The 12,792-nt window shown below is 37.9% G+C and overlaps 1 protein-coding gene across 6 annotated transcripts in view; it reads right to left on the bottom strand.

The window, feature by feature from the left end:
- Nucleotides 1–450: 450 nt before the first annotated feature.
- The window catches only part of tcirg1 (T cell immune regulator 1, ATPase H+ transporting V0 subunit a3), a 73,386-nt gene continuing 61,044 nt past the window's right edge, over nucleotides 451–12,792 (bottom strand). For 4 of the 6 annotated variants that reach the window (XM_031905097.1, XM_031905098.1, NM_001016849.2 and 1 more), the window contains 2 exon segments: nucleotides 9,102–9,273; nucleotides 452–661 (listed from right to left, as the gene is read on the bottom strand). In XM_031905097.1, coding sequence (XP_031760957.1) covers nucleotides 586–661; nucleotides 9,102–9,273 — 248 coding nt within the window. In that variant the 3' untranslated portion in view covers nucleotides 452–585. 6 annotated transcript variants of the gene reach the window in all.

Here is a 12,792-nt window from a genome sequence, read left to right as displayed (position 1 = left end):
GCAATGTCATTCTGTGGCTACTAAACCAAATAAAGTGCTGTCTTGTATAAAAAAGGGCATTGACTCAAGGGATGAAAACATAATTTTGCCTCTTTATTGGTCCCTGGTAAGGCCTCACCTTGAGTATGCGGTGCAGTTTTGGGCTCCAGTCATTGACATGCAACTAAACTGGTAAAGGGGATGGAAGTTTTAAGCTATGAGGTTAGACTGTCGAGGTTGGGGTTGTTTTCTCTGGAAAAGAGGCGCTTGCGAGGGGACATGATTACTTTGTACAAGTACATTAGAGGGGATTATAGGCAGATAGGGGGTGTTCTTTTTTCCATAAAAAGGCTATTGTGATACTAATATCTATAGTTAGTAGTAGTGGTTGTATATATAGTTTATGTACGTGATAGTATAATAAAATGCCATGCAGAAACTAGCTTTTACTAATTAAAAATGATAAACAAAAAATGCTTAAAATGTTTATTTCAACAGTTACATTCAGATAATAGTTATCTTAAGCAATCTCCTCTATAGCAATAACGTTAATTACATCACGAGGATAAAAATATGCTAAATATAGGTTGTCTCCTTAAAATAACATCAATACATTGTCTCAAAGCAAAAGGGAAAGAATTTGTATCCTTCACCAGAATAAAATTTGTTTTGGAACTCCACCCTGTAGAAAGAAGGGAAAAAAAGACAATTTAAGTAAGTTTAATAGATCCCCAAACGAGAAGATCACCCAACCTCACCATGATCTTCCAGTATGGGAGAATGAACCCCCCCCCCCCCCCCCCAAATAGCAATTGCTGATATGATACCCTTTGCTATATACCATTCATTTATTTGTTTATTGTTGTATTTTTTAATTTACTGACCTGTTATTACATTTACATACTTGTATATAACAGAATACTGGTTAATGCAGCCTCTGCCACTGTTTCACACGCCACGTTATAGCTTTAAATGTTGTGATAAATAACGTTAAGGGATTTAATAATCCCACTAAACATTCTATTACCATGAAGTACTATGCCAAATTGCCCAAATTCTGCTCTTTCAGGACAATTGAATGCTTAAATTCTGCTCCTTCATTTTAGCAAGACATCTTTTCCTAAATACTTTAAAATCATATGAGAAGTTACCAACAATAAAAATTTCTCTCGAGCTTCCTTAAAATATGTTTGCTTTGTATTAAAACCCATGTGCTAATGTTAAATATATGAATATTCTCTCAGATCCTATTTTTGGACAATAGGGAAAAGGGCAGGTTTTCTCCCTACTGTTATTCTCATTATGTATAGAACCTTTTGGCAAAGCTATCTGTAAATGTCCAGACATTTTGAGGCTACGGGCAGAAGTATAAGTGTTGCCAATATGAAGGTAATATTCTGCTTACAATAACTAAATAAATTATGTCACTATCGAACCTATATTGCTTTCTATATCTTTTTGGCAGTAATTCAGGTTTAGTGATTAAACGTTTGAAATCTACAGCTCTAGGAATTAACCTCCCCCCCCACACTACTACACACTACTACTTCAAATAAACTTTGGTGTTTGATGAAAGCTAAGCTATGTTGATTACCTTGGGTTAAAGCTGTATATTTGAGAATAATTTTAAGTCACATTAACTATCATGGGTTAATCAATCAATATCCTTTTGAAAGACCTTGAGAAATGGAGTAAATACAACATCTTGTGGTTTGGCAGAATCTCTGCCAAAATCAGTTCTATCATATATCCTAAACATGTTTTTATTTCTTGCCCCCAAAGCATTTAACAAACAAATTATACATGGACAAATTAGGCCGCAAACTGCCAAAATAATACTGACATGACATTGTATGCAGGGTGGGTTAGAAATCCCAAGCTATATAAAGCTACTTTTACTGCTGTCCTTGCACAATTAACTAACCAAATGAATTTTTTTTAGGCGCCTTAAAGAATTTGTTCCAGAATCCCTTTGGTCTCTATGCACAATTAACAAAATGGTATCTAATTATGGGCTCACCAACTTGGGTTGACATCAAAAAATGTTATAAATCCATTTTAAAATCTCCAATTTGTGATGCGGGTATAAGCTTACGTAAGCTCCCCAGTAATGCTATTTTCTCTGAAAACTTGGGATATTACCTCTCTCTGATATGCCCTCATATTAACTCATGCTCCAACCTCCCCACTTTTTCATGAGCCTAAATTCCCACCTGGTATGTCAGGTGGATGAATTGATAAAAGGCTATACAGCAGGCATCCTCAAATTACGTCCCGCAGGCCGGATCCGGCCCTACCAAGTTAATTTACCAGGCCTCCGCTGCGTCCTCAACCTTGCCAGCAGGGGCCGGGTAAATTACTTTGGGTGGCCGGATCCCCTGCCACAGCAGGAGCCAGTAGTTTGTCCATTTACTTCTGCTTGCCTGAACTGGGAATGTTTGTGCATACCAGAGCGTGGCTCTGGTTGCAGTCCTGCCAGTCCCCGTGAACTCTCTGCAAGTTCCCTGTCATTGCTGATCGCTTCCTACTCCTGGGTCTGGCTTGTGCTGCTCAACGTCTGTTATCCTGTGAAAGAGGTGCACAGGCATGCAACAAGTCTGACCCCGTGACCTAGGAGAAGCAAGCGATCAGTGGCGAGAGAAGAATGTAAAGCCACTGGCTGGATCAACAATGCTGCACTGAAGCTGGGCAATAAAGGACACACACATTAAAGTGGGACAGAGAAGGGAATGTGTCAGGATGAAAAGTAAGGGGGAACAAAAACAGGCACTTTTCCCCTACCCAGCCCTGAAACCCTGTGCCATGTAGCAAAACTCCATCTAGGGGGCCCCGCTAAATTGGTTCCAATTGGGCCCCGCACTTGGGCCCCAGCCCTGGCGGGGAGCTGGGACAGAGAGGATGGAGCGGGTAGCAGAGGAGCTGGGAGTGGGAGGACGCAGGAGCGGGCTGTTGTTTGACCCCACAGCAGGGAGCAGGCAACAAGAGTGGCCCGTAGTTCAATCTGAGGGACCATGAACTGGCCCCCCATTTAAAAAGTTTGAGGACCCCTGCTTTACAGGGTATATCACCTGACACAAGGCAGACTTCTGGACTAGGCCAACTTCCAGCAGCAATATCAACAGATACAGTATCAGTATCATACAGATACTAAATAGTGAACCAAGGGAGAGGATGTAAAAGGGCAATATTTACTGATATATATATATATATATATATATATATTCCAGTTTGGCAAGATTCTTTAATAGGTCACTTCACATAATATAAACTATCTGTTGGTTAAGTATTCATTCTAGGGTTATAGTTTTCCTATGTGTTGCTTTGACGAATGTAACCTCTTAATGGAGCTTAAAATTATTAAAATCTGGACTGAGGAACTCTACTTGGATATAGACAAAGCCAACTGAATGCAAGCATTAGATTTAACCAGTCACTGCTCAAGCAAAATATACACTTCATACAAAATACTTAGCAGATAGTATATGGTAACAGATCTAATTCTAGTCCATACTGCTTTTAGAGACTGCTGAATAATAGGCACCATGGGTCACATATGGTTGCCTTGTAGCAAAATACATCTTATTTTGGTGTATAGTATATCAACTTATTAATTCAATATTAGGTATCACCCAGTGGACAACAAAACAAAAAAAAATAGACGGTATCCTTAATACTGCCCATAAGTTAATAACATATTTATGTCTGTTAAGCAAGTAATAGAAAAAACATGGTTGTCCCTGAACATATTAATTACTTGGTAACCATAATAAACTCTACTTTCTTAATGGAGAAACTAACTAGTATACTGCTAGATACACTACCCTACCCTTATAACAGTAAATACCTAAAGGCTCATACAGATGGGCTTTTTGCCCTTCATTTCCCTGCGGTGACTTCTGCATTCCACCGCAGGGCAAAATGCAGCCCTTTCTTCCCTGTCATACTGTAATTGCACAAGCACATGTAAGTGTCAAACAAAGGTAGAATGCAGCATATTACATTTCACCTGCATTTGGTGTTTACATGCGCCTGTGTGAGTACAGCACAATTGGGAAGAATGGGCTGTGATTGTTCCTGCATTTTCCTACGGTAGAATGCAGGAGGGATCCACCGAAGGGGGAAAGCAGGAACAGATGCTCGTGAGTACGAACCCTAACTAATCTATGCAGACTTATACCAAAAAGAGAATGCAAACTCCAGGTGAGATCTTTTTAACTGTTTTTTAATTGTAATCGTGTACAGTATATTGTCTTTCTCTTCTTAATAATCCTTTAAATTGCATCATTTTTACTAACACTGTTTGTTTATGTCTAAGTTATTAAGAAATATATAATTTCTGTAAGCCAAAGCCAAAAGACAGATAGACAACCTGCTTGAATTTACTTACGATTTAATAACTGAAATTATGACCAGAACAAAATGGAACTCGGTTGATACTTATATGGTATACTGAAATTCTTACTGTATATGCAACTGTTCTTATCATACTACCTTCCTAAGTAATATTTCTGATGTTTTATAATATGCATGTAAAATACAAAAAATACAAACCTGTCAATAAAAATGGTTGTTAAAAAATAAACAAAAGTTTGTACCATTTCTGAAATATTTAAGTTACTCTTCACTATCCCCCTCTGAGTATTTGTCTCTTTATTCTCTTCATGCAGAAGTCAGATTCAGATTTAGATTGACAGTTATCTTTTGGGGGGTGGCTCCCTTTCCTAGCAGATGTATTAAGGATAACAAAGTTATACTGACATTTAAAAACTACTCTTCTGAATATGAATGTACATTAAAAGTTACCTATGGGTCCAAATCCAAGCAACAATATTAGCCTCCCTGGAAGGATTATGTACCTTACAGACACAGCTCCACTTCTAACAACCCTTACTACCCCACAAAAAGCGTGGACCATTGCGCTCACACAATAGAGACAACCCTTCATTCTCGTAATCCAGCAAAGCTTACCTCAAGTTTATATCAGAATCTACTCTCTACAAGCCCCAAACCCTTCCAATCTGCACACAACTAGTGGACTTCTCATATACCAGAGCTCACCCAAGATGATTGGGAAGAGGCAACAGACACCATGTATAACTCTCTTATCTCCATCAAAGACAGATTAATACAGTATAAAATCTTTCACCATCTGTACATCACACCACTAAGGTTGCACTGGATGGGCTTTGCCCCGACAGATCATTGCTCAAGATGCAGAGCAAGCTCTCCTAACTTCTTCCACATGATTTGGTCATGTCCCCATATTGCCAGGATCTGGACAGCAGTGATTATCTCTCAAACAACCTAGCCTTCCCTACCGTGACTGCTCCCAAAACCTGCCTGTTAGGAGTCTAATATACTACTAGATAGTATAATTGCTCAAAATAGCTCCCGGCTATGCTACAGAATACTGTTGTTTTTTTGCAAAAAAAAAAAAAAAACAGTTGCAGTGCACTGGATGGGCCCTACTTTGCTCACCATTACAGCCAGGAAGAATTTGGTGAACACTGTCGCTCCCCTGTATAAACTTATGTATGAGGCTAGGTTGCACCTGACAACTCTTCTCTAACATTTGTGTGGGTGAACATTTGAGGAACAGTGATCACAACATGGTCTCCGTTGAAATAATGCTGCAGAGACAGCTCTATAAGGGAGTAACTAAAACGCTCGATTTTAGACGTGCAGACTTTGCAAGCATTAAGGCATCTCTGCAATGTGTCAACTGGGAAAGGCTTTTCACAGGGTTAGACACAGAAGGAAAATGGAACATCTTTAAAACATTGCTTTGCAGGTATACGGATCAGTATATTCAAGGAGAGGCATCGCAAAGCAAAACCTTTATGGCTGAATAAAAGTGTTAGTGTTGAGGTTGGTAAGAAAAAACGTGCTTTTAAAGCATTCAAGTTAGCTGGGACAGCAGAACGTTTCCTTAGGTACAGAGGAAGCAAATAAAGCATGCAAAAAAGCCATCAGGCAAGCTAAAATAGAGATGGAAAGGGTTATTGCAACTAGGAGTAATAAAATATTCCAAAAATATTTTTTAATTATGTGAATAGTAAAGAAAATTAAGCAAGAAGGGGTGGCAACCTTATTATCACGGGGGGAGGGGGGGTAAGTTGGTTGATGAGAACAGGGAAAAAGCAGAAATTTTGAACTCTCATTTTTCATCTGTCTATACATCTGAGGAGCCAGCTAATGAAGGCTTCCCTTTTAATATGCCCAGTTCTAGTAATATAGCTACTGACGCATGGGTCACTCGGGAGGAAATTCAAAAGAGACTTGAAAATGTAAAGGTAAACAAAGGTCCAGGACCGGATGGGATTCATCCCAGGGTATTAAATGAGCTTAGCGCTGTCATTGCCAAGCCTCTTTAATTTTTCAGGATTCGTTGAGCTCTGGCATGGTGCCGAGAGACTGGCGAATTGCTAATGTGGTGCCGTTATTTTAAAAGGGATCCTGTTCTCAGCCTGAAAACTACAGGCCTGTAGTCTGACATCAGTAGTAGGAAAGCTTTTGGAAGGGGTAATAAGGGATAGGGTACTTGAATACATTGCAGTTCACAATACTATAGGTTTGTGCCAGAATGGTTTTATGCGTAACAGATCTTGCCAGACTAATTTCGTCGCCTTTTATGAGGAGGTGAGCAGGAACCTCAGTGCTGGAATGGCAGTGGATGTCATCTACTTGGACTTTGCTAAAGCGTTTGATACAGTACCTCACAGAAGGTTAATAATGATCAAATTGAGGAATATTGGCCTAGAACATAATATTTGTAATTAGATAGAAAACTGGCTGAAGGATAGATTACAAAGAGTTGTGGTAAATGGAACATTTTCTAATTGGACCAGTGTTATTGGAGTACCGCAGGGGTCAGTCTTTGGCCCTTTGCTTTTTAACTTGTTTATTAATGACCTGGAGGTGGGCATAGACAGTACTGTTTTTATTTTTGCGGACGACACTAAATTGTGCAAAACTACAAGTTCCATGCAGGATGCTGCCGCTTTGCAGAGCGATTTGACAAAATTGGAAAGCTGGGCAGCAAACTGGAAAATGAGGTTCAATGTGGACAAGTGCAAAGTTATGCACTTTAGTAGGATTAATATAAACGCAAGCTATCTATTGAATGGTAGTTTGTTGGGGGTATCCTTAACGGAGAAGGATCTAGGGGTTTTTGTAGATAACAAACTGTCTAATTCCAGGCAGTGTCATTTTGTGGCTACTAAAGGAAATAAAGTGCTGTCTTGTATAAAAAAGGGCATTGACTCAAGGGACGAAAACATAATTTTGCCTCTTTATAGGTCTCTGGTAAGGCCTCACCTTGAGTATGCAGTGCAGTTTAGGGCTTCAGTCCTTAAGGATATTAATGAGCTGGAAAGAGTGCAGAGACGTGGAAGTAAACTGGTAAAGGGGATGGAAGATTTAAGCTATGAGGTTAGACTGTCGAGGTTGGGGTTGTTTTCTCTGGAAAAGAGGCGCTTGCGAGGGGACATCATTACTCTGTACAAATACATTAGAGGGGATTATAGGCAGATAGGCAATCAACACACCAGAGGCAACCCCTTTAGATTAGAGGAACGGAGCTGCCATTTGAAGCAGTGTAGGTGGTTTTTCACGGGTGAGGGCAGTGAGGTTGTGGAATGCCCTTTCTAGTGATGTGGTAATGGCAGATTCTGTTAATGCCTTTAAGAGGGGCCTGGATGAGTTCTTGAAGAAGCATAGTATCCAAGGCTATTGTGATACTAATATCTATAGTTAGTATTAGTGGTTGTATATATATATAGTTATGTATGTGATAGTATAGATTGGTAAGTATAGGTTGTGTGTGCTGGGTTTACTTGGAGGGGTTGAACTTGATGGTCTTTTTTCAACCCTATGTAACTATAATAGAGTTTGGGGTCCCTGGTGTGACAGAGGGTAACTGAGCAGTTCACCACCCATATGCATCTCCTGACTCCTGGAGCCTCCCCATTTCTTTTGATACAAACTGACTACCTAGCCTAATTGGGTGACAGACCTAATACACTGTAACGGCTGCCTAAAGTTACACGCATCTTTTCAAAGCCTGTAATAAACTCTGGAGACAATGTATATAGCAATGGTATAATTTAACCTGGAAAAGAAATAATAACTTCTATCCTCTTTTATTCTCAGATGTGTTACTTATAATGTGTTACTTAATACACCAACAATTAAAAAGTTACCTATAGGTCATGTTGATGTTACTTGAAGTTCCTAAACCGGACTGCTTTTCCAACCTGACTGCATTGGGCTAATACGTTTATTAAAATTTAAATAGCATGCAAATGCAATGTTAAGATAGAAGTAAAAAAAAAAAAAAAAAGATTTAATTTCTGGTGTCAATATTTCTTTAAAGGGGTTGTTCATCTTCAATGTCCAAATCTTATTAAACCACCAACAATGCTCCCAGTGTTTTAGAAAATCCATTCTCAGCATATTCAAATCTAACATACTGTTATGTTAGATTTGCAGCACTGTCAGAGGCATAGGAAGCATGTATGTATATAGTAACGATTGTTCTATTATGTGAACTGTTAGACTTGCGAATATTCAGTTAACTTTTAGTATGATGTAGAGAGTCATATTCTAAGATAATTTACTATAGGCCTTAATTTTTCATTATTTGTGTTTTATTTACTTAACTTTTTGTTTTTGTTGTTTTTTTGTGTTATAATTGGAAAGACAGAGTGAACCTGAAGCTACTTTTTTTTGGTTCTTACAAGGTATATAATTAGAATACAGACTTTAGATAATTCCCCTACATAAAGGACTCCTGCTTACAAAACAGTCATAATAAAGGGGAAGCAGGTGGACTTAATACTGGTAATCTAATTATCTAACTCACAAGGACCAATGAAACCTCAATTTTTTATCCCCTGATTTTAAGTTTTCCTGCATTTTTTTCTGGTCCCCTAAAAAACTTAAAATGGGGGTTCTACTGTAGCTTCAATTTTCCTGTTTGCACTGTTTAGCTGAAGGAATAACAAATACCAAAGATTTTTCATTTAGACAAAAAGTATGTTCTGCAAATCCCCTATACATTAAAGTCATGTTAAACAAATTTGCCATTTAAATAAAAAAAAAAAAAACAACAAAGCACTTACCAGTGCAGACGGAGAGCATGTAAAAAAGCAGACAGTCCCTCCATAATAAGCAAAATGGCGACTGTCAGGACAGCAAAAAAAGCAAAGATTGGAACAAGAACAATGCCCCATGTTAAGGATAACTTGGAGAATCCAATTCTAATCACCATATTCCACAGGACCTCAGACAGCTCTGATGAATAGAGAGAGATGAATTGAAAAAATAAGCTTACACATACTGAGTAAAAAGCATTTTAAATTGCATGCTGTGCTGGAAAGGGAGATAAAGGGAAGTCAAATAATTTAACATGTATTAAAAATAAAGACCAATTAAAAAGTGATAAAAACCCTTTTGAAGAACAGGCCTGCACTCCTTGTCCAAAGCTTTTCACCAAGTGCAAATCAGTAGTGCACTGAGGATTTTTTTTAATCAAAATTGTAAAAACATTTGCTTTATTATATCAACATTTTGACACCACAGAGGGGTGTCTTCCTCAGGACAAAAACACATACGTGTAAAAACAATAATTTATATCATAACATTAAGAACCACCGATAATAGGCTGGTCCAATGAAAACCCATCCCTATATAAAACATAACATATCCATCACCTGACATTTTAAAAGCATTATAAGGACAAGTATGAATTTAGACCTTTTGGTTGTATTGTTTCCAACCTTTGAATCCAAAAAGGATCTCGACACAATCATTTCTTTGCTCTGTCTCCACCCCTACTAAACTGTGGCACTTGTTCAATTACCATAGCTCTTAAAGAGCTCACAGGATGGTTATTATGGGCACAACGTAACATACAGGATTTTCATCCCCTTTAAATTCCCCTTTTGCCATTCTTTCACATCCAGTTTTAGTATGAGATTTATGTACCGAGAATCTCTTTTTAAAGGGCAAAACTGTCTTCCCTATGTATACCAGGGAACATGGACACTTTAATTAGTATACACAAAAGTCTGTATAACAAGTATACCTGCTTTTAATTTTAAAATATTGTCCTCTATAAGGATGTGCAAATCTCTCTACTTCAATAATGGATTTACAAGTACAGCAATCATAACACCAGAAGCAACCATGCCTAACGGTGCCAGATTTTGTGTTACCAATATTATTTATAGGATCTGCCGATATTAAAATATCACTAAGATTACTTGTTATACAGACTTTTGTGTATACTTGCAGTTTATTCTCACAGTCCTCATGGTCACTACAAATACATAGCACCCTTGGAATTGTAAGACAGGCAAATTTTCTTTAACCCCAACGGATGGAAACTACCTGCATGAAGTATAGTATTCTGATCCGTAGGTTTTCTATAAATCAAAGTACATACTCCCCCACTATACTGCTCAATAGTTACATCCAGAAAATTAACACATTTTGTAGAACCTTCTGGATTAAAAATATTCTTTGGGGCAATGGTATTGACATAACCCAGAAAATCCTCTAAATTGCTGTCAGTCCCATGCCACAACAGAAATACATAATCTATGTAGCGCCACCAGCAGGATGAAATATCCATCCCAACTAATTTATCATCTGCTCCTACAGTGATTGTCTTTTATTTATCCAAAAAAGCTTGTGTATCACGTACAAATCAAGTTAACGGCCTTACAAAAGGCTGCAATTCATAATCCAAAAACTGAGCTAATGGCTGTGTTACCCAATCACATACGCTGATATAATAAAGAAAATGTTTTTAAAATTTTGATACAAAAAATCCTGAGTGCATCAGTATATTTTTTGGACTGTGGTAATGGAGGAAATACTGAGATTCCCCATCTGATTTGCACCTGGTAAAAAGCTTTGGACAAGGAGTGCAGGCCTGTTCTTCAAAAGTGTATGTATCAGTTTTTTGTCTTGTGCACCCCAATATGAACAGTGTATGCTGAGAAATACAGAAATACAATACTTCTTTTCTTCTTTTTTAAATATATTTGCTATAATGGAACATTTTACAAAACCAGTTACTGCTGCAGATAGAAAAGCAAAGACAGCCTTCACAGATGAGGATGCAAAAAGTTTCTGATGCGTTTGGGACTGATACATTACACGATAACATATAGTCATTAAAGAGAATGAAAAAGAAATATACTGAACTACATCTGCATGGTTTAACACTCTCCAAGAATTACAGGGCAGCAAAAATCCCAAGAGGCTTTAGCATTAAAAATGTACCCACAATTGGCAGGATTAACATGGAGTTCTGCCAGAAATGGTGTGAAGTTTTAAATAAGTGCTCTATGGATCTAATGCTGTTAGTAATAGAAGAGGTTAAACTGCAACTGGGTCCTGTGAACAGGGAGATCACATGATTGGAGAGTGATATTAAAGGGAAATACCCTACAGCTGAAAGAGATATGATGTTGAACAAGTTGGAAAAAGACATTGTGACTTATACAGAGCAAATACAGCTAAGATTAAGAAGAAAATTAAGTATCAGCGTATTTTGCCAGGTGTACCCGTGGCTGCATGGCAACATTCGAGCAACCCGCTTACAATGGAGGAGTAGAACGCAGTAAATGATTCCAGCGTGTGCACAGATGTAATGCGATGATGTCATCACAGAGGATTCACGCGGTGGAGAAGGAAGCAGGGAAACTACAGACGCTGAGTCTGATAAGCCACACACATCAGTCGAAGGTGACATGGGGACCAGTGGGGATAGTATCTCCCTGGATGGCCATGGAAGAACTACAAGAGCTACAACACAATCTGGAGGGGTCGGGGTAAGAGGAAGAGGTCGCAAGCCCAAAAAGAGAATATGAAAACGAATGTGTTTAACTTGTCATCAAGGACTTTGATGGATGGTGAGTGCCAGTTACTCTCTAAAGGACTTTCTTTTTGTCGAAATAACTCTTTCTTTTCTTGTGGACTGTTTTAAATTTCAAAGATTATTAACTTAAACAACAGTTCAAAGACAGTAATGCGAATAGAGACTACTCTCCTTTTTAACTGAGATCAGACTATAAACCAACGGTAATTTATAAGTGTCCATGTTCCCTGGTATACATAGGGAAGACAGTTTTGCCCTTTAAAAATAGATTCTCTGTACATAAATCTCATATTAAAACTGTGTGAAAGAATGGCGAAAGGGGTTGAAAATCCTGTACCTTTACATTGTGCCCATAATAACCATTCTGTGAGCTCTTTAAGAGGTATGGTAACTGAAAAAGTGTCACAGCTTAGTAGGGGTGGAGACAAAGCAAAGAAATTATTGTGTCGAGAATCCTTTTGAATTCAAAGGTTACAGTACAACCAAGAGGTCTAAATTCATACTTGTCCTTTAAATGCTTTTAAAATGTCAGGTGATGGATATGTTATGCTTTAAGAAGGAAGACACCCCTCTGTGGTGTCGAAATAAAAGAAAATGTTTTTACAATTTTCATACAAAAAAATCCTGAGTGCATCAGAATAATTTTTGGAAAGTTGATAAAAACATTTAACAATTTTCTTCCATGTGACTAATTTTTTCCTTGTGCTCAATAAAAATATACTTTGCGACCAGTAGCACAAATGTTATTCTTATTTTGTAATTTTTTATTCTGTTTACATGTTTTATTACATAATGTATCACCTTTAAGAATTTTCAATTATTTTAAAGTTATTTGTAAGTCTAATTGCTGTTGAAAGCATCTCCCTGTTCCTTTTTATTCCCTTGCTGCTTAGCCTGACTATATCTATTTTTCTCAATCCAAC

The sequence above is a fragment of the Xenopus tropicalis genome, chromosome 7, assembly GCF_000004195.4.
Source record: "Xenopus tropicalis strain Nigerian chromosome 7, UCB_Xtro_10.0, whole genome shotgun sequence".
NCBI lineage: Eukaryota > Metazoa > Chordata > Amphibia > Anura > Pipidae > Xenopus > Xenopus tropicalis.
The sequence above is the reverse complement of the archived record's forward strand: the minus strand, read 5'-3'. Positions and strand labels throughout refer to the sequence as shown.